The 22,500-nt window shown below is 45.1% G+C and overlaps 1 protein-coding gene across 2 annotated transcripts in view; it reads left to right on the top strand.

Moving 5' to 3' along the window:
• The window catches only part of LOC135826871 (protocadherin Fat 4-like), an 81,730-nt gene that overhangs the window by 52,102 nt on the left and 7,128 nt on the right, over positions 1-22,500 (top strand). Inside the window, exons 53-79 of one of the 2 annotated variants that reach the window (XM_065339478.1) lie at positions 397-579; positions 930-1,124; positions 1,645-1,743; positions 2,546-2,735; positions 3,485-3,579; positions 4,459-4,599; positions 4,895-4,991; positions 5,226-5,428; positions 6,138-6,377; positions 6,759-6,939; positions 7,355-7,506; positions 7,898-7,969; positions 8,392-8,583; positions 9,180-9,284; positions 10,019-10,133; positions 10,833-10,984; positions 11,384-11,515; positions 12,023-12,160; positions 12,673-12,797; positions 13,259-13,377; positions 13,806-13,928; positions 14,347-14,448; positions 15,527-15,573; positions 16,040-16,109; positions 17,175-17,323; positions 17,707-17,772; positions 21,156-21,169. In XM_065339478.1, the coding sequence (XP_065195550.1) occupies positions 397-579; positions 930-1,124; positions 1,645-1,743; positions 2,546-2,735; positions 3,485-3,579; positions 4,459-4,599; positions 4,895-4,991; positions 5,226-5,428; positions 6,138-6,377; positions 6,759-6,939; positions 7,355-7,506; positions 7,898-7,969; positions 8,392-8,583; positions 9,180-9,284; positions 10,019-10,133; positions 10,833-10,984; positions 11,384-11,515; positions 12,023-12,160; positions 12,673-12,797; positions 13,259-13,377; positions 13,806-13,928; positions 14,347-14,448; positions 15,527-15,573; positions 16,040-16,109; positions 17,175-17,323; positions 17,707-17,772; positions 21,156-21,169 (3,497 nt within the window). Of the gene's footprint in view, positions 1-396; positions 580-929; positions 1,125-1,644; positions 1,744-2,545; positions 2,736-3,484; positions 3,580-4,458; positions 4,600-4,894; positions 4,992-5,225; positions 5,429-6,137; positions 6,378-6,758; positions 6,940-7,354; positions 7,507-7,897; positions 7,970-8,391; positions 8,584-9,179; positions 9,285-10,018; positions 10,134-10,832; positions 10,985-11,383; positions 11,516-12,022; positions 12,161-12,672; positions 12,798-13,258; positions 13,378-13,805; positions 13,929-14,346; positions 14,449-15,526; positions 15,574-16,039; positions 16,110-17,174; positions 17,324-17,706; positions 17,796-21,082; positions 21,170-22,500 lie in introns of both variants that reach the window. The other variant, XM_065339477.1, reaches the window with a different exon arrangement.

The raw sequence follows: 22,500 nt of genomic DNA, 5'->3' as shown, positions 1-22,500 counted from the left end.
CAAGTGCTCCATGCGCAGCAAATAGGGTTTGATCAGAGGTCCAATCCAGTCAGACTGTTGTTGATGCTTTAGCATGAGACTTTAAAACATTTCTTAATGTGCACAAGCTCCACTGCAGCCACTTCATTACATGAAAAATCTTACACACACAATCTTCAAATCAAGTGGTTTCTTCACTGCAAATGACATGTAATGAGACTTTTTTTTAAGTTATTAAATACACAATTCTACAGGACCTATTCTCTTCATGTGGGTATTTGCATGTGTGTATCTGAGGTGGTTGCAAGTTTACATCTAAACACAACTCCCTGTCCATTCCATTATCTGCTCTGTTCACATTATATCCTGCTACAAAATCATGTTCTCTTCCCTTCTCCTTGTATCATTGTTGTGTAGGTTCGCTATTACCTGGACACCAACACCACATTCTTTTCCCTGGACCCAGTCACTGGAATTCTGAGTCTTGATCAGCCTGTCAGTGCCGATGCTGGTTTCCAAAGCTTCACGCTGACTATCAACGCCACTGACCTTGGCACACCATCTATGACCAGTGTTACAACAGCTACTATCAAAGTCAATGTGAGTATTCCGTGCCTTGGATGAGTTTGCTTCTATATTGAGTGCGTGTGTGTGTGTGCGTGTGGCGGGGGGGGGGGGAAGGGGTGTGTGTGTGCATATGTGTGTGTGTGTGTGGGGGGGGGGGGTACGTGGCAGGGAATGGGCATGTGTGTGTGTGGGGGGGGGGGGGGGGGTGCATGTGTGCGTGCGTGAGTGCTTGCGTGCATGCGTGCGTGGGTGCGTGTGTACGTGTGTACGTGCGTTCGTGCGTGCGTGTATGTACATGTGTAACTGTGCAAACAGTTGGAGAGCAGTCTTACGTACATGTATTGTTAAGACCAACTGCACTCCATTGCCTCTACTTTCTGCAGGATATCAACTCCCACGCTCCCATCTTCAACCAGTCAACGCAATACACTGGACAGGTCCTGGAAAACGATTTGACGATCTTCCCACCACTGGTGCAGGTTGCTGCGTATGAAATCGACCGTGACGGAAAGACCCAACCAATCACGTTTGCTCTGGCGTTGAATATTGGCAACAAGTTCAAGATCGATTCGCAGACGGTACGCCAGTGCCTCTTGCAACACTTCAAGTTAGCAACAGAGATCAGTTGACCTAGTCCAGTGCAAACACAAAGTGAATGGTGTTCATGCTGCATACACCAACATTTTAGTACTGCCATATTGTCCAGAGTACAAGCCGTACCGAGATGTTTTGTCACAAAAATTCAGACATTTATCCAGCTTAATTAATCTTCAGAAAGAGATGCCTCCATTACTTTTGAGGACATTGTTATCGATAATCTTGGGATTCATTGGATATCGTATCTCAAGAGGGAAGTAGAAGGCAAGCGTAGAACATTTTCAATCTGCTTTTCTAGACCTTCAATTCTGAACATTCCTTGCGTATGTGTTTCTGGTCTCAAGCTACTGTGTACAGTGTCACGCCAGACTCGGTAGATATACAAGGCGAAATATGGCCCAGACTAACGTAGCAATGGCTCATTAGGTGTGTGGAGTCACTCTTTGTTCGTCTAACAGTAGCATTTCTGAGAATATTTTGATCTTGTGTGTGTGTACGTAGGGTGTGATTCGAGCCATTAAAGCACTGGATCGTGAGGTACAGAGTCTTCACTCATTGACTGCGGTAGCTACGGATGGTGTGCACAACAGCACAGCAATTGTAAGTAACATGCCAACAGAGGCTTTATAATTTCGACTAGGCCTTTGGTACCATTACTCTTCAAGTCGAATACAGTGGTGATTAGAGCACCAACAAGCTATACAAACAATAGAACATGGGAATGAAATACTGAGAATGTTTCACAAAATAATGGTTGTGACTTTGCCGGCACATGAGGAATTGCAGGTCCATCCCTGAGTTGAATGTCAACTCCACCCGCAGGCTAGGCGAGCGCATCTTGTACACGTGGGGTGGGCGTTTGCAACGGTCTTTATAGTACTAGAAAAGTGAAGACTTGGTCCTGTCCAGTGTCCACGCTTGCATGATGTCATACTCGTGCATGTATGATGTCATGCTCATGCGTATGTGATGTCATAATTATGCATGCTGTCCTGATTATGCATGACAATGTCATGTTCATGCATGACAATGTCATGTTCATGCATGTGTGGTGCCATGTTCATGCATGTGTGATGTCATATACACCATGCATGCATTATGTCATGTTCAAGAATGGGTGTCTTGGCCTCTTGGGTGATGTAATGTTGATGCATGCAGTGGATATTGGATATAACGACACTTCTTCAGGAGACAATAGAATGTCACTATATTCGATCTGTCACTAAATCCGATCTTCACAAAGGACTTACTAAACGACTTGGGCAAGAGAATTGGGTCGCTAAACTCAATCTGTCGCTATATGCAAGGTCGTTGAATCCGCACTCCACTGTATTGTCAAGTCAGCACAAGCATGATCCCGTGATGTTATGAATACTGATGTCGACACTGTGCATGTGTACAGGTTGCAATCACAGTACTGGATGTGAATGACAATCCACCAATCCTGCCGTTCACTCAACTCACACGCTACATCGATGAGAATGTTGCCAACGGTACTGAAGCAGTGTCCACGACACTCATCAGCGCTAGCGATGCAGATATCGGCGTAAATGCATTGCTGACTTATGAGATCATCGGTACCGGCAATATCGGTAAGAAATCAGTTGGATATCATGTTGATTATAGAACACATTATCTATACACAGGGGCTGCAGTGATAACAGTGCTGAATCTCTCAAGGTTTACCTCATCGTTTACTTTTCAAGGACTGCCAGAATGGTTGATCACGTCACTTTGTGCCAGTAATGTGCACATTATTGATAATGAATTATGACCTTGACCTTTGACGCCCATTGCCGGAGGCGATGATAGCAATGCTACGGCAGAAGCCATAGCAACTTGTGCTGGGATTACACCATTCAACAGCTTGCAAGGCTGAAGAATTGACCGTCACTATTCAGCCTGGTCTACACCATACAGCTATTTGGAGTGACAATTTCTGGCCAGTGAATCCCTATTTTTGGTCTTTTTCATTTTTTTTTCTTTTTCTTTTCCCGCACACACATCACACCACATACTCCGGCATGCACTGGCTGTTGGTAACCACCCAAGAGAATGAAAGAAAAGTCAGGAAGAGTCTGAGAAAGAGAAGAAAGACGTGTGTGACCATAATCGTCGGCATCTGCGGGTGAATTATGACAGGTGTAGCATGACTCATGATCGGCTATGTAGCATTTATATGTGTGTGCTGATTCATGCCTGCGCTAAACACTTTAGTTCTTTGCTACCACCCCCCCCACCCCACCCCCCCCACCCCCCCCCCCACCCCCCCTCCACACACACACCCCGAGGGGAAGTTGGATGGCTAACCTCTGTTACTATCTTGTTTGTCTTTGTGCAGCTGGTGCATTTTCTTGTGACAATGCCACCGGCAGGCTGACAGTCAGTAACAACATTGACCGCGAGACACTTGCCCAGTACACGTTTGATGTGCAGGTAATGTAACTTAGAGTAGGACAACAACTCCGCAATGTTGGCCGTTCAAACCACTCCTGGTATATTCCAGAGAAAGAGTGACATGCAAGACTAGCATTGTAATGATTTGACAGTTCAGTATCATGCTGTGTGCCTCATAGGATAATGCTTCCACGCACAAAGTGTCATTTCCTGATTTCAGGTCACGTTCATGGCAAACATCTGCATCTCTACTAGGAAAAGTAAATACACTCATGTCTACACAGGAGTTGTCCTGTGAACCACAAAGAGTGCTCAACAACATAGGATGCACTGGAGCTAGTACGCACAATTGAAGCGTTTGGGTCCTTGGTTAGGACCCTATCGCTTCCACTGTGTGTACACTCATCTCTATGTATAAAGACTCTACCTCACTGTGTTGAAAACCTTTTTGTACAGTGGGGGACTTTGCCTAGACATACAACGATGATCATCATCATTGGAGTGGGTTAAGGATTCTCAGAACATTGCTCGATCCTGGTTCTTTGCTCCTATTCCATGTATCAGTATCACTATGATCTGATCTGCAGACTAGATTTACAGCAGTTGATAAAATGTCAGTGTCTGCTCCAGAATCGGGTCAGCCGGTTCAGTGCTGGAGGGTTCTTGGACCCGTTTGGAAAAAGAACACCAGTTCACCTGTGACCCTGTTGGGAATATACACCAGGGAGTCCTATTATGTACAGCTTCCAGATACACATGTACATGCAGTGGCCGCACTTGAACGGACCCGGCTCTGACCCGGTTAGAAGAGTTGTGCGAGGTACACGTGTACCCCGGTCGGTTTGAAATCCTAGAGAAGACACTGGATGCTAGCATTCCTTAGTTCCATCAATAAATGCCCGTTCCTCATTCTTACAGGTGCATGACAATGGCATACCCAGAATGTCAGACATCGCAACCATCACTATATTCGTCAACGACTTGAACGACAACTCACCCGTCTTCAGTCCGGCTACCTACAGCGAGTCCATCAAGGAAGACGAAGACGGCGGAACAACAGTACGTTTTAGCACTTTATGTTCAATTGCTTTATTCACTCTTCCACCAATATCAGCGTATCCAATTTTGAATAGATGTATGAAGTATCAACAAATCCCTCCATGTATAGGTCTACAATACCTGCGAGTATCAATATTAGCACAGCTTCCTCATTGTGATGTAAATTTGAAGATTTTCATGGATTATGAATTTGAAGGAATGAAAATTCAAGATGCAAAGACTAAGACTTTGTGAATGATGCTGCACGACTCGTTGAATGGTCATGTTCATGGCTGGTGTGTATATGTTTGTTCAGGTTGTGCAAGTCAAGGCTTCCGACATTGATCTGGGAAGTAATTCCAGGCTTACGTATGGTCTGGCCGGAGGTGACATGGGGCAATTCAGAATTGAAGGTGAGGTTCATAGTAATGGCAAATGAGCCAATAAAAGGTGGTACCATGGTCAGTCAGTGTGAGGAACGCCCGTGTAAGCCAGATAATTCATACAATTTTTGCATGGCGTATTGTCCCTCATGCATGCACGATATCCCTTCTTTGGTTGTGGCACTCATGCTAAATAATACTGTAGAAAACAAGTCAGTTGCACAAGACTCAATAGATTGCTTTCCATGTTCTCTCCGTGCACAGCTGACACCGGCTGGCTTCGCACCGTTGGCCGGTTGGATTTCGAGACGACCGAGTCGTACACGATCAACGTGAGCGTGCATGACAACGGCGCTGTCCCGCGCTACACATTCACCACGGCCGATGTCAGCGTTCTGGATGTGAACGACTGGACGCCCGTGTTTGAGTTCCCGCAATACTCCAGCGCCGTGCTGGAGAATGTCACTGTAAGTATCGCAGAATTAAACAACGGAATGTCCAAGCTATGGTGAAAATATGCTATAGATCCGTATCTTAAGAGCACCTGTATAGAACTTGACCTGGTTATATTTCCATGTGGGCAACCTGTTTGTCTTTGAGCTTCTTGCCTTCCTTGATGCTTGAAGGTTGTGGTGTATCCACAGAAGAGGAAGATCAGTATATCTGGCTTTCAAGAAAGCCACAATACTAAGTCTTATTCTGTTTCCTACAGGCGGACAACGGTCTCTTGTTGAGAAATAGTTCGAAAATAGTGTGTTATGAGTTCACTATGTAAAGGAAGTTTTGAGAAACAGCTGTACAGATCTGTGTCCACAGTTCTCTTGCTTTGATCCCCCATCCATTACAAGGCATCCAGGCACTTTCAGCACACTAAGTGAAGTGGTAGATATGCATTGCTGCCTAGAATAACTGGCACAGTGGGTTGGTCTTGGACCATGATTGAGATACAAGTCATGCTGTCACTCACGGTCATCGTCGAACTTTTGCCAGGCACAGTGCATACAAGAATGCAGCACTAATGCTGTTTCTCGTCACTCGTGCCAGTGGCTTTGAGATTTTCCCCTCACTTTCGCCGTCAGGCGCTGCATCTGCTGCAGGATTTAGAATGTCTTAGCTGCCATGGTGAGCTCCCTTCGTAACGAAGACAAAAAATTCTTGTTTTCCCTTTTTCTACAGATTGGCACAACACTGCTGACGGTGAATGCCAGCGATGGAGACGGCAGTAGTCCAAACAACGTGTTCCGTTTCACCCTGACAAACTGCACACCAGCCGCTGGCCTTCAGCAGTTCTACTTACACGAAGACACCGGGGAGTTCTACACGTCACGTACCCTGGACCGGGAACAGTACGACCATTATGACTTCCTGATCACCGTCACCGACCGTGGCACTCCACGCCTCAGCTCGACATCATTGGTATGTGAACCATGTACAACTCTAACTGTGCTTTTCTAATTGTTACTATTAGGTTAATGACAACTTCACGAACGTTGCTGCTGCTTCAAGTTTTAAGCGGATTTATGGGACAGCAACATTCGTCACTCTTGTGTGAAACCCTCTGCTAACCTCTTTTGGACGTGCAAAAAGGACAGATGGCATTTGTTCACAACAGCGGGAGTTCTTTTTATCCAGTGCCCCGGTGGATACGGAGTGGTCTATCCAATATCGTAATGGATGCTGGTTCTTCCAAAGAGAAATTTGTTTTATCAGTTTTCTTCTTGAGTTAACGGGGCGTCATCGTATTTGTGTTCTGTCCTCTGTCATATATTATGTTTGTTTTCTTGCTTGCATACTCAGATCTCGGTGAGAGTTCTTGACGTGGATGACAATCCTCCTGTGTTCATGCCCAATCACTATGGACGTCTTGTGTCGGAGGGTGCAAACATTGGTGATCAAATTGTCACAGTGGTAGCAACAGACAGAGATATTGGTACCAACGGCATTGTCCGATTCTCGGTGGTATCGGGAGATGTTGGAGGTAAGCATTCGTGTGTGTGTGGGTGTCCATGTGTATGTCGGGGAGGTTGGTGTGTATGGATGTGTGCATGTGTGTAGGCAAGGGGGGATAGAGTGTTGGGTGCGCATATGGAGCACGTATGGGTTGGTGTGGTCGTACATATGTGTACAGGTGTGTGTGTGTGCGTGTAGTTGTGCATAGGTGGGTATACATGTGTGTCTATGTATGTGTGACAACTACCTGGCTACTGCTATGATCACATCCGATAGCATTCAGATGTGACCTTGAGGGAGATAGGCTCGAACTCTGAAGCGCATGATTTCATGATTTGTGTGCATACTTTGTGTTTGGTATGTGCCGTGTGTGTCGGATTGCCTGTTCCCTAACCGTTCATACTCATGTTCCATTGCATTTGCTGTGTATGTTTTCCCTTCAGGCCATTTCCACATGGACCCAGACAGTGGATTGCTCACGCTGATGAAGTCCATTGATCGCGAGACACTCAACTACTACCAGCTGGGCATACAGGCTGTGGACCTAGGCCCCGGAAACTTTGTTGTACCCGCCACAATCACTATCAATGTCACTGTAAGTGCAAATAGAAGAAGAAAATTGAAGTGCTCCTTCAGGCCTTGGTCCGTATAGGGTGGTGGCGTTCCTACGGATGCGTAAAATTCAGCCTCCAGCCGAGTCTCCAACGAACCGTGAATTTTCTTTCAGACCTGTTTTCTCTCCCTCAATTGCCACCTTTTCTCGTCTAGAACATCTTTGCTGATCAGTTACTTGGATATATTCCCAAGACTTGAGCGAGTTCTCATGGGTGCAGAGCCAGCTTTGAACGTGTGGTATATTTTATACATCAAGGAAACCCCTACAAATCCATGGCATCTGAAGAAAGGGACGCAGGAGGGTGCACGGTTGGTGGTCAATTTTGAAAATCTTGTATGTCGTGTCTTTCTCCCGTCTGCTGCTGCTGTAGGATATAAATGACAATATCCCAGCATTCGTACCAGTCTGCAATGGCTCTGGCAAGGCACTGTCTGTTTATGAGGTAAGCGTTTCTGCTCGACATTCCTCTGCCTCTTTGTTCACCTTGCTGATGATATTGTGCTATTGACATTTGACCTATAGCTGTGTGATGTGGTTTAGGAGCTGCATCTGCGCCTTAATCCTCGTGGGTGGTGGCGTTCCTACGAAGGGGGAGAACTTAGTCCAACTGGGTCTAACGCAAACCGTGTTTTTTCCATTTTTCTTTGATAATATGCAATCCATTGAACTGCTGTCCTGGTTACCATCTGTATCTATAGGTGTGTCTTAAATGACATTTTGCAAATGACCTGGGATTGGTTCTCCTTAGCATAGAGACTCTCAGAATAATGCCCTGTTTCCGCGCAGGAAAGTTCTTCAATCCTGGCAAAATCTCTGCGGCTAAGCAGCTCTCCTCCCGTCTTGTTTGTTCTTTTTTTTTGGCAGAACGTGAACGCGGGCTCCAGTATAGTAGTGCTGCAGGCCAGTGACCGTGATATTAGTGACAATGCTCTTCTGTACTATCGCATCACAACCGTGCCGACTCTGCTGAACCCTGTTCCGTTCCAAGTAAACTCACTGACAGGAAATGTCACGACAACATCAATGCTTGACAGAGAACAAATTGACGAGTACAAGGTAGGAATATTAAACTCGGATGTTGAGCCCAGAATATTTTACTTTTTTTAAAATTCATTTTATAGCTATTATTAAGCTTTTATCTCCATGTAGATTACTATGTGATAATCCATACTCTTTTCAATACAAATAAATATTACAGATTCACTTCTAGCACCGCCACTGTATACCAGTGCAGTGAAGCCAGCGTAGGGGTTGGTGTGCTTGACCTCCATGCACTAATGGCGTCACAGCTACACTCGACTCCTGATCTAACGAAAACCATTGTGCAGAAGAATTAGGTCTTTATAGCCGAAGTTCGTTATAACAGAAATGCACTCACACTGGCAAGTGGTCCGTGACAGTATGAATGTACTTGGTTTACATGGGGCGTCACAAGATTTGGTTCGTTATAAACCAAAACTGTTGGCTATGAAGGGTCAATTTTGTATGGGTTCAAGCAGGGACATGGACGAGGGTTTGCTATGTCACTAAAATTGCTATATGCGAGTTCGTTATAAGTGGAGTCGATTGTATGTGCCTGATGGGAAAGCTACACTTGATGTGACTGTCATGCTTTCAGTATCCTGTATTCATCTTGCTTTGGCTCATTTCAGTTCACCATCCAAGTGCGTGACAATGGCGTCAGTCCTCTCTCTACGTTCTGCAACGTTCTGCTCAAGATATTGGACCTCAACGACAATCCTCCCGTGTTTGTCAGGGTAGGGAATATGTGAATGTTGCTGTGTGGTTGTGTGCTTATGAAGAGCTGAGATGTAAAGCACGCTAACTCTGTTTGATCACTTTTCGGATAATGGCCAAGAAAGGATTCGCTTTATATGCAGTTGGTATCTAAATCCATATTTAGGTTCCAGTTTTGAAATGGTTCCAATCAGATTTTTAATGTGAAATTTTGCCTGGTGATGCCTCTCTACCTTTTAATTATACTGAGCTGAAAATCACATTTTGTCAAATTTGGCCTTTAAGGAGTTTGCATCTCAGTTCTTCATATGTATAATTATGTACCTGTAGCCTTGTGTATAGGTGGGGGCATGGGTGTGTGCATTGATGATGAGGACGTCTGGGTGTGCACGTGCATCTATGCATACATACATGTGTGCATGCGTTCATGTGTTTGTGTGTCTAAGTGTGTGTATGCATGCGTTTGTGTGTTTTGTGAACATGAGCGCACATGCACATGCTTGAGGATGCCCCTTTCTGCTATTATGTCATTCTTTGTTCCTGTGTGTGTGTGTGCGTGCGCGCAATCGTTTGTGTGTCTGTATGTGTGCATGTTGCGTGTGTGGGTATATGTGGGGGGGGGGGGGGGGGGTTGCGTGGGTGTGTCGGTGTACGTTTGTGTACACGAGTGTGTATCTGTGTACATGTGTATGTATGTGAACATATGTGTGTGTCTGTCTATATCTCTGTATGTCTGTCTATGTTGTGCATGTAGAAAAGTGTCCTAGTCAACGTACCGGAAGATACCCACTCAGGATATGTAGTCACTGACAACTCGGCAACAGATGCAGACATTGGCACAAACTCAGTTGTCCAGTACAGCTTTCTGTGTAAGTTGAAGGGAGAGGCTATTAGGTAGCTGGTGAAAAACGTAAGGATGCTATTATTCATCAAGGGTCAGCAGCATCTGGCTTTGTACGGATTAAAGGGAGCGCAGTTGTGGTGTGGCGATCAATGAGATTTCTCTAATGCAGTTGCCTGATGATCGTAGTAATACGTGAAACTAAGAGTTGTGACAAAGCTTCCAATCTCTCTCTTGTGTACAAGGCTCTGCCCTACATGGGTAGTGAGCACTCTTCGGACAGTGAAGCAAACCACTTGATCACGTCTAATGGAGTGTGATATGTTATCATCACTAGTTTGAGGGAAAGAGACAAACGGGAAAAAGTCTGAAGAAAAAATTGACTGTCACCACCAGGACTCGAACCAGGGACCCTTGCTTGTAGCTAGCGATGCTCTAACCACTGAGCTATGGTGTAGTCGTCGCATATGTTATCAGTGTATATTTATGCGTATGTATGTGTTCGCTGTGTGTCTAGATCCAAAAGCCAGCATACCATGACTATGTTCAACAGGTGTAGAGTTTATCTTCCTCAGTATAAACACTAACACATGGTCTCTCGGCTGCAACCCTTACTTGAGATTCACCAATTGTAGTTGAATTTGCGTGATGCTGTTCTCCAGCAAAACCCCAACAGGTAATGCCATTGGCTTTTCTCGAATCATTGATGATCCTTTTTTCCCTGCAGCTGGTAATGATGGCAAGCAGTTCTCAATCAACAAGGACACAGGGGTTGTAACATTGGTTGGTCCACTAGACCGTGAGAACACATCGTCCTACCTGCTGAATATTGTCGGCCAAAACACCATGGCAACGCCTGTTTACAACGACACATACAGGGTGAGTGTTTGAGTCTAATGGTCCTTGACTGTTCCTACTCACTCATTAGGTCCAAGAATGAACTGAAATGCTACGTGGAACAGCTCACAACGTAATTTTATAGGAACCATCCCAATGGTCTATTGACAATGTCTATTGTATTGAGTTTTCTCAATTTTTTTGACACGCACATGCTTGTCGATGACTGAATTTGCTAGTGCAGAACATGTGTGAATGTACCACGACATGATATTTTGCGCTGCATGTAGTCGAAGCTTGGCGTGCACTCGCTCCTTGGCTCTCCATCCGAGTCCATAAATAGGGTAGACGGCCAAAAAATTGGGGTGTGGCTTATACTCCAATGCGGCTTTTACTCTGGAAAATACGATACATAATTGCTTTTTCTGTTGTACTCTGCAGGCACTGGTGACGGTAGTAGATGTCAATGACAATGCTCCGGTGTTCAGCAAGCAGTTGTACACTGTCACCATATCAGAGTTTACGACAATTGGCACCATTGTTCTTGCCTTGAAAGTCACAGATGCAGATCAGGTACGGTTAACTGCAGAGTGTGTTTTCTGTGTGTGTGCGTGCGTGCGTGCGCGCGCGGGGGTGCGTGTGCGTGTGCGCGTGCGCGTGCGGGTGCGCGCGCGCGCACGTGCTCATGCGCGCGTGCGTGTGTGCATGTGTGTGAATGTGTGTGAATGTGGTGCTCATAGTGAATGTGAATGTGAATGTGAATGTGAATGTGGTGCTCATAGTATTTTAGTGTGTGCATGTGTGAGTGTGGAGGATGTGTGTTCATCATTTTTTCCCTTTTTGTGTGTTTAACGGAAGACACATTCCATAGCTAACATTGAAAAAACAATGCAATGCAATGCAATGCAAAGAGTATTGCATTTGTCATCTTGAATACCTTATGCTGAAGTATCACTATAATATAATATACACTCATGTGTGTGTGTGTGCATTGAGGTTGGTGGTGGTCCCCTCTGTAGCCACCCTGTAGATTTTGATCATTGGAAAGTTTTCTTCTTTGCCGTGTGCATTACTTCGCAGGGACAGAACGCTGCAGTGACCTTAGACATCGTGTCCGGCAACAGTGATGGACAGATTCTGAGTTTCTTTGAGCTACGGAACGGCACTAACCTGGTCTTGGCTCACTCGTTGGACTTCGAAACTCGTACAACATTCTCGGTAAGTTATTTTTAGGGATAGTTCCATAGATGACAGGTTTTGAATACAATTGGTTTTCCTCGACCTCATGCAATAGCACCAGTATCTTCCAGCTCTTGGTGTGTTGCTTCCAAGGATAGCATTAACCGCAAGGGAGACCCTCGATTCAAGCTAAGGTCTTTGGAGAATCCATTACATTAACCCCATACACAACATAGGCGAAAGGTTGTGTAGCTATAACTCTAATAAGTTTCATTATGGGGAAAAAGGAGAAGGACAAAATGTTACGAGTTATGACTAACATTAACATTTTGTCCTTCTCCTTTTTCATCATAACTTTATTGGCTCACCATCCGACTTGAACTAATAAGTTTCACGCATTTCGGCGATCATCAGACAGCAGCATTTGCTAAATTAAATACAATGTCTGAAAAACTACTTGAGAGAAACCGGCAAGAGTGTTGTAGGTATTTGATGGCCAGAGTGCATCTAATCTACAGTAACACAATGTACACATGTTTGTTATTGTGCAGCTTGTAGTGCGTGCCACCGACAGCGCAGCCGACACAGCCACACGACTCAGCACACTTGTCACGGTCATTGTCAACATCCGCGACGAAAACGACAACCCTCCAGTTTTCACGCCGATGACCTACAGGTAAATTATGACGGTCTGTGTAATGCAGAGGCATTAAAGGCTATAGCCAAGAGATGTGAACTGCTGGGCCTGCGTACCAGAGTTTCCTGCAAGACATGCCTCAGGCCTGAATTTCCGCACCAGCAGTATATCCAATGGACTGCTGACCTGGTTCAAGGCAGTGGTCTTCGATTTAAGCCATGGGAAATTGTACATCTGTGTGCTTGGAAGCGTGTTCTGGGTTAGGATAAGGGGAACTCGTCCATTTGACCCATTCCAATGTTGGCGTGACTAACTCTTGCCCGTATTTCAATTTCCTCTTGGCGCTAACTCCTTGTGACGAAGTAGGCACATTGCTAAATGTCCACACAGGCAAGCCCCTGTAATGCTTACTGTCATGTTATGTATCTTCTGCTGCTGTTGGGGTACAGATTCCTTCAGAGTAAGGAATTTAATTTTCTGGTTCTGTTTCTTTACCTCAGCTTCTACCTACTGGAGAACTCCACGCTTAACACGGAGCTAGGCAATGTGATGGCAATGGATAGTGACACGGGTGTGGGTGAACACATCACGTATGCCGTCAGCGGTGGTACTGGCAAAGGTATGTCCTTGTATCTGCCAGCAAGCCAACTTGAGACCAAGCTGGTTTAGTAGAGTGCTTACTCTAGATGTTCCTGCTACTCCCTGAGCTCTGTTGTCAGTAATTGCACACTCAAAAGCTCGCAAACATGCGTGCACACACACACACACCTGGTCCTGGTCCTGGTAAACACTGTCACGTGTCCCCTTGCGGGGCCGACAATATGGAAGGACGATCGACGGCAGTCCGCTGAGAGAGAGGTCACGGACTCAGGAACCACATTTGTACTTACTTGTACACACGGAAACTCGATGTTCTTTACGGCTAGAAAGGGTTGAAAATAGCTTCATCAAAGAACACATATCTTCAAGTGTTCTCTCTTTTTCCACATGCATACTACGTCCATAGACAGGTTCTTACTCATAAATATACATTCCTCTGATTTGTAGGAGTGTTCGCTATCGACCCGGACAATGGCACTGTTTTGCTGGATAGCAAGTTGGACTATGAGACGGTGAAGACGTATACGCTGTTGGTCACAGCCAGTAATATCCTGGCTGGTCCGCATCCAGGTACGTCCCTTGGGCATGTTGAGCACTTTGCTTTTTAATTGTTACATATGTTGTATGGGTGTCACATATTGTCTAGCTCATGAGGTCGGACAGTCTACGACCAGTTGTTGGTAATACAAGCCAGAGCACGCGAAAAGGGTACTAAGCCTCAAATTTTGGAAATTGCATTTTTTAGTGCACCACGTGCCTGCAAGCTTTAGAGATCATTAAAAAAATATTTAGTCAAAAACTCCCAGAAACACCCAAGTCTTTTAAAAGCAGTTTTGTTGGTTGCAGTCTAACAGTCGCACACATAAAAGTGCAACTTCAAGTGGTTTTTTTCTCAAGTCAATGTGCGTGCACTAAGCTAAGCACAGTTTTCGCATGCGCTGGCTCATATTCTAACAAGCTTGATTGTGGTCTTTCCACTTCACTGCAGGCACTGGTGGAGTTCTGACCAGCCAGCCGGCGACAGTCACCATTACAGTCGGAGACATCAACGACAACGCGCCGGTGTTCAGTAAAAGCAATTACGTTGCTGGTGAGTGTCTTGTCAGCACTCTATGGACGGTCTGCTATAGCTAACGTCAAGAGTCCATAACCCCAAGAGTGTGCACCTAGGGTCTGGCTGCTATAGGCCCACTGCGCGGCGGAATTCCAACGTTAGGTCATGCCGCCGAGGCATAGAGGCCAAAACTCCGCATTATGTGGTACTTGGAACCAGGGAGTCGTACAAGCGAAACGGACGTGTACGTCATTTTTGACGTAATGTTGGAATTCCGCCGCGCGGATTTCCATGTACAGAGTTGCACACTCTTGGGGTTATGGACTCTTGTTAACGTTACTGTCGCTTGGTTTCGTGATGCGGATAGGTCAATACACGCTCACTTTGTACCAGACATTTCCTGGATGAACCGCGTACAGAACTTCATTTTTTGCCAATTCTGCCATGAATGGCCAAGATGTGGAGGTGCGTTATTACTGTGGACTATGCTGAGAGTGAATAGCCATCTTTGTTGAAGACCAGTGGCTGTATACACATGCCAAGCTACCGTTAGTCTACTGTACTGGTAGATTGAAACAGAGAGGTTCCAGGCTGTCCAAGAGAGTGCTCAATACCGAGAGGCAGAGCTAGTTCAAACAATAAGAGGACGAAAAAAGTGTTTTACTCCGAGTTTCACGCACTAATGGATCATCAGGAAACAGTAACCGTTCTGCTGATGATGATCGCTTAGTGCGTGAAACTCGGAGTAAAACACTTTTTTGTCCTCTTATTGTTTGTACTGGTAGATTTAACTCTATCTGTCTCTATTCAGTGGAGTTTTCACAAGTTATATTCACTTCCATGCTCCTGTCGAATTTGTTTGCTTTCCGTGCCGTGGATACAGGCACTGGTTGCACTAAACATTTTACACTCACTTGAAGTGGGATGTTTTATGTCGTTCAATTATTTTACCTAATTAATTGCTGTTTTAGTCATTTTGCTATATTCCCTGTATCAGCTCATGATGAGAAGGGAACGAAAACATTTGGTTCAGAAAATCTTCCATTTATTCTTCTAGACTGGGGTGGACAACGTATAGGCGCATGACTATTGTACTATTCTGTGCTGTCTGTAGGCATATCCCTGGATGCCCGTCCACCGCATTCAGTTATCACAGTTTCGGTAAGGTGCCCAGCTGACTCCGCATTACGATTTCCTTCGTGTGAAATTGTGCTTGTGAAAGTCAACCAATAGTAAATTTTCTTCATTACTTGTGGGGAGGTCCCTGCAGTGGTTAACACCCTTAATAGTTTGTTGTGTGTTCCTGGGCAGAGTATAGACAAGAAATAGAAAGAATGTCCTTTTCCCCTTTTAAGCGGATGGGTGCATCAAGAAGCAATGTCTGTGCCAGGGCCCATTTGTGAATACTGTTTCAAGATGGATACTTGTGTAGAGTGCTATGTTTGGATGCTTGGCAGAGTATGCGCAAGAAATAGCAGCAATGTTTCTTTATGCCTCAAAGTGGACGAGTACGTTTGGAAGCAATGTATGTGTCAGACTGTCATTGTCCCATCGCGAATGCCATGCTGAAATGGATGCTTATTGCTTGATGTAGCGGTTCTCCCTGATTCTGCTTTCTGTCATGCAGGCGTCCGATGCAGACAGTGGTCAATACGGAACAGTACGTTACGTCATGCCAAACCCTAACCCGGCACCAGGTACGTATGCTAGAAGCACTCTACTCTGCTTAGCTGACCTGCAATGTTTTTAAATCAAATTTTCCAATCTGCATTTCCCCAAGCTATACATGGATTTTAGATCGATCATCTTCGTCTAGTTGTAAGTATTGGAGGGAAAATCCTACGTACGTAAGAAATCCAGGCCAATCTTCGATACACGGGAGAGAGTTATAAAGCCAAATACATTCAATGGCATGCTTTTGAAAAGCAAATGATCCTTTCACCTATAGAGGTGTAGTGATAAAAAAAAAGAGCCAAGTCCACTTTTAGGTGCAGAAAAGCAGTTCCTTATTGGAGGTTTGTGTTTCAGTGTTTGTGTTTTGGTATGATGCATACAGTGAAACCTGGTTAGGAAGAACACTGATAAGACAAATGTTTGCCTAAGAAGAACTAGTATTCTTAACTGTATTGGATAAGCCCTGTGTATTCACTGGGTAAAACATAATAAGAAGAGCTCCCGTTATTGCGAACAAATATCATTAGTCCCTTGATGTCCGTCCTAAAGAGGTTTGACTGTATGCATCAAAGAACTGGAAATGGAAGTACACCTAAAACTTGTAAAATTCCAGTACTTTTCGTGTTTAGAGACTCAATCTACGGTACCGGCCAAAGAAATCCAAACTCATGAATATAAAAAAATAAAGCGGGGCACTACGCAGGCCTAGCACTACGCACTGTGCACTTGAACTTGGCGCTACTTTATTCATGAGGTTGGATTTCTCTGGCCTGCACTCGGTGGTGTTTCCATTTGTCCTACCCAACCTTAATGCGCTTGTCAGACCATGACCCGGAGATCTATGATCTAGGCAAGTCTGGCAAGGCTCACCAGAATTGCAGCAACTAGCTGCCACCGCTCAACCTGTGTGTGTGTGCGCGCGTGTGTTTGTGTATATCGTGCCCTGTATTCTTGTCAAGTATCGCTTCTTCTGTTGTTGTCATTCATCATGCCTTATTCGTAGGGCTGTACATGAGCAATTATGTTGCACCCATGACCATGTGTCTTACTCAATGCATCCCGTTGCCCCTATCTTTTAATGCGTTTAGGTGCAGTCTTCAGCATCAACAGTCTAACAGGTGCTGTGCGCTCCGGCTCGGATTACAGCGAATTCACCCAGCAGGTTCTGGATCTGGATGTGGAGGCATACGATAACCTGGGAGAGAAGCCGAGTCTAATAGGCACTGCGTCATTGACTGTAAGCTGGAATATTGATCAGTTCAGTGTCAAATGTTTGTTCCTGTTCCTGGATGAGCACACTGCATATGCATTGGATTGGATATGCGCATGGGGATGGCTATGTTTGCATGTCTGTGTTAGCTGCGATGTTCAGCCTTTACACATCTGTGTTCACGTGTGTGTGTGTGTGTATGTGTGTGTGTGTGTGTGTGTGCATGTGCGTGCGTGCACGTGTGTGCGTGTGTGTGTTTGTGTGACTGTGTATAACTGTGTGTGTGTGTGTGTGCATATGTGTGTGTATGACTGTGTGTGTGTGTGTGTGTGTGTGTGTGTGTGTATGCACGCTCGCTTGTGTGTGTATCTGTGGGTGTACCGGTGTGCCCATGTTGCTCTTTTCCCCAGGTATTCTTGCTGGACAAAGCGCGTGGGACTGTTTTCCATTTCAACACTTCTGTCGAAACAACTGAGGCAAATCTCACCGCCATCGCACAGTATGTTGGTCGATGATATCGCCTATGACTATCTAAGACTTCAAGTAGTAATTGCTGAATCCATACGTCATCCACACCAGTCTAGAAGAACAATTTGAACACTTTCTGAAACAGACAGTTTTGTTCCCTTCTCATCATGGGTTCTGGCCGGGAATAAAGCGAACTGCCTTTTAAAAACAGCAATTATGGGCAAATAGTTGAAGGACACAAAACATCACACTTCAAGAGTGAGAAGTAAAGTGCAATAGCGAGGGGGGGGGGGGCAAGAAAGCATGAAAATGAAAAATAGTACTAATACTTCCGAACGTATCAAATAGAAACATTATTCTTAGCACTTGCACGGGGACTAACGGCAAACAATTGCAGGGACAGTACATTTTCCTTCTGAACATACGTTTCCTTCTGAACACATAGTGCAGGGGACAACTTACGAATGTACAATGCCTCTAAAACAGCCAAGTTCAACTTCCTAAGAGATCTGATAATTTCAAATAATTCTTTCTAGAATCTATTTTACTCTTTTCCGAGTCCAGTTCATAAAGTATTGAGAGACATTTTTCATCTCACCTCAACTGACCTCGTAGAAATGAAGGCCATGTATCCATCTTATGAACCCCCTCTGAGTGATCGCTTTACGCTAGTTTCACACCGATGTAAATCAACCACATCGGTAGCTCTCTTGCTACTGTGCTGCTGTGTAATAGTGACATGTACCCAGGTTGTGTCTCTGCTTCGTTCAGGGAATTCAGAATAGGAAGACTGCTGTATCACCCGCTCTTTTCTTTTTCTTTTTTAAACTAAAGCGATTATTTGTAAACAATCGACGAGGAGACAATAGTCGTAAAATGGCAATAAATAAGATAAATTGTGCACTCATAACAACAGCAAAAATGAAGAAAGTCAAGTTCCATAACGTTTTCTTGTGACTGTCATCAGACACTCTACCATCAGACACTCTACCATAATGATGATGACGTCGATGTCCCTTGGTTACCTGAGTCAGCGTTTCGACGTTTGATGTTGATGGTTACGAGTGGTGTCGAGTTTTCGTTCGGTGACGTGATGTACAAGCAAACGGACGGGGTGGCAATGGGGTCGCCGCTGGGTCCGGCACTAGCCAACGTCTTCGTTGGATATTGCGAATGGAGAATGGATAAAGTAAAGTGGCCTCAGTTGTACGTTCGATTTGTGGACGACTCATTTACCTATTTCGAATCAAGACGTGACAGTGAAGCCTTTCTAACTGAATTGAATGATGTCCATCCTGCGCTGCGCTTCACATGTGAACACGAAGAATCCAGAAAATTGTCGTTTTTGGATGTCTTAGTCGAAAGGACGTGTGATGGTGTTGTCACATCGGTTTATCGTAAGCCTACGTTTACAGGACAATATAATGTATGACTCATATTGCTCGGCCCAGTACAAGATCAATTTAGTCCGGAACTTGGTGGATAGGGCAAGACGCATTTGCTCTGACAGTAAATTACAACCTGAACTCGATTTCCTGCGCTCAGTTTTCCTGAAAAATGGATATCCATCATCACTCTTAGCAAAACTGCTCACGAGCAAAGAGCCGCGGAAGGAACACAAAATCGGGCCAACACCGTGTCGGGTGTTCTTATGCCTGCCTTGGAAAGGCTCTGAATCAACAAAAGTCAGTCGTGCAGTGAAATCGATCGTGCAAAAGACATACTATGCAGTGAATGTAGTTACTGTCTTTACAACGGTGCGTTCGTTCACAGTGTTGAAGGACGTCCTGCCAACCCACCATTTGAGCCATCTCATTTATCAATTTGAATGCCGACAATGTGGTAGTCGGTATGTTGGCAGGACGCTTCAACACTTGTCCGAACGCATCAAGCAGCACGTCCCATTATCATTGTTGTCCCAGGCTGCCAGGTTAAGCAGGCCGAAGCGTGGGAGACCACGAAAACATCCGCTGCCTATTTCTACACCTAGCACGGCTCACAATTCGGAAACAGAAACACCGACTACTTCCATGGAGAACGAGCAGACTAATCTGGTTCCCCCCTCGGAAACCGGACCACGGCAAGGGAGGCCGCCGGACGGTCGCTCCTCGACAAACCATGTTGCTACAACGGTAAGAGCGGAAGGGGAACAACTTGAAAACAGAGCAGAACCGAGAAGAAGCAAGAGACTAGCAGAGGCACGACTGATACAAGTGGAGAACACAAGGCAAGGAGACGCCGGGGGAAGCACAGGCACGGCACAGAACGAATCAAGGAGAGGGAAGCGGTGTCGCGAGGAGATGGAGACTGATGACGACGAATACGAGTGCGATGGGATGGACGGCGGCATTGGAATGGAGTTGGAGGATGAGAGTAGTGATGAGGAGGAGTTTGATGTTGACAAGAGGAAGTCTGCAGTGTACAAGCATTTGGTGTCCAGTCCAGAATGTCGTAAGGTGTTTGACGATTCCTGGTTTAGTGTTATTCGTTGCGCACGTTTCTTCAAGCAATTGCAGGTGTTGGAAGCTGTGTATATTCGTACTCGTGACCCTGTGCTATGTAAACAGAAAGAAAACGTTGTATCACTCACACTCTTCAAGTAATACACACGCACCATTACATTCATTCACACAGTATCACATTCATCTGCCACTACCTTTCTCACATACACTATATTCACACATTGCAAAGGTGCAAACTTCGCTTTTTGTACTTGTTAGCTGCTGTATTTCTACCTGAAACCATATTAGCTACATGTATATAAGTGTGTGTTTTAGTTATTACATTTTTATGTGACGGCGTTCCACTGATGACAGTCACAAGAAAACGTTATGGAACTTGACTTTCTTCATTTTTGCTGTTGTTATGAGTGCACAATTTATCTTATTTATTGCCATTTTACGATTATTTGTAACATGGAATTTGTTCCTTGGCTCACCATCTGAGTTCTTAAAGCTATTATTCATTTTCTGCTGCCCCCGGTTATTTCTTTTATTAGTATTATTAATATTAATAAACTGTTGAACGGTACCTTTCGGCTGTTGAATAATACAAGAAACTAACTCTGCTCCTCCATGTGCTCTAAAGCCGACCATTGCTACCCTCGGTAGCCATTACTCACACCAATAACTTCAAACAACGACCCCTTCGTTATTATTATTATTTTCTTTGCCTTCGCTTTCTTGTTATTGGGCAACTTGCCCGTTAGAATCTGTGAAGTAAAATAAACAACAACAACAACAACAACAACATCGTCCAACCACCCACTAACCCTTCGCCTGTCTACATTTTTGTGGTGTTGATGTTCTTTCATGGCAGGTGGATATCCAATATCACTGGGGAGTATGTGCACATTGACGACGCCAAAATTCACCGGGATTCCGGCGGTGAGATCCGCCCCGGACAGTAAGTCAGACCAAACGTATTGTGGGAACGACCCAACAAGTCGTAGCACATGCAGAACTATTGTCGTGGTCTTAGGTTTAGTGAACATGTTATATAAAATGTGCTGCTACAAGATGCACCTCTATCATAGGATAGAAGAGTGTGTGTGTGTGTGTGAGGGGGGGGGGGGATCTATCTGTGAAGGAATGAATTCAGAGGCGACAAACAAGGGTAGTGACATGCAATCACACCAAAACACAATCACGCGCGCGCCCACACACACACACACACACACATACAGTCAACTTCGCTAATAACGACTGTGGATATAATGACAATTCGCGAATAACGACAGAATTTCCATGTCCATCACAAAGTCCCATCCAACTAAATACATATAGTTAGACTTCGGGTGTAACAACGCATCGCGAATAAGAATACCTCTCTGATGCCCCGCCAAGTGTCGTTATACGCAAAGTTGACTATACACACACACGCACACACACACACACACACACACACACACACACACACACACACACACACACACACACACACACACGCACACACTGTACTTGTACTTGCTCACTGCCAAAACTGGTCACGTGGGTCTCCCCGGGAGAGGGGAGAGAGACTCAAAAGGAATCTTGGAAAGATGACTCAATTGGCCATTGAACCACCCAGCGGTCGACACCCCCTGAAATCCCCAAACTAGGGTGGACTTGAAATGATCCCACTTACGGGCTCACCACACCTCAGTAAGTGGGTGAGGACAAGGTGCAGAAAAAGGATTGACGGCATCAGGGTATCCGTCCCGGGATTCAACTGCAGGTACCCCTGCCCCCAGTGAAAGTAATACTTGGTACTAGTGTGGGTGGCTAAATCAGAGTGGATCTGATATAAGCTTCACTAGCACCATTGATTACACAAGAGTTAATCTAGCCAGAAGCAGTCCATGGTTAACAGGTATGTATACTTCAAATAGAAAGTATATGAACCCTGAAACCAACAAAGGTGGTAGGTACAACAATACACCTTCAAGCAGCCCAGCCCGTTGGCAACAGGCCCAACACTATCTGGCATAAGTGTACCCACCAACCGAACTAGCTGGCACACACACACTCACACACACACACACACAAACATGCATACACTTAAACACACATTCATAATTATTATGATACTGTCACATCTCAATGCAGGCAGGCATAGTGGGATGGTCTAAGACCATGATTGAGAAACAGAGGGTACCAGGTTCAAGTCCTGCTTGGAAGCGGAAGGAATTTTTCCAGCCGTGCTGCGACCCACAGTTAATTGGGAACTCGTGGCCTGGCACGAGGGTAACATGGATG

This window comes from Sycon ciliatum, chromosome 10 (assembly GCF_964019385.1).
Source record: "Sycon ciliatum chromosome 10, ocSycCili1.1, whole genome shotgun sequence".
Lineage (NCBI taxonomy): Eukaryota > Metazoa > Porifera > Calcarea > Leucosolenida > Sycettidae > Sycon > Sycon ciliatum.
This window is presented reverse-complemented; position numbering and strand designations above follow the sequence as displayed.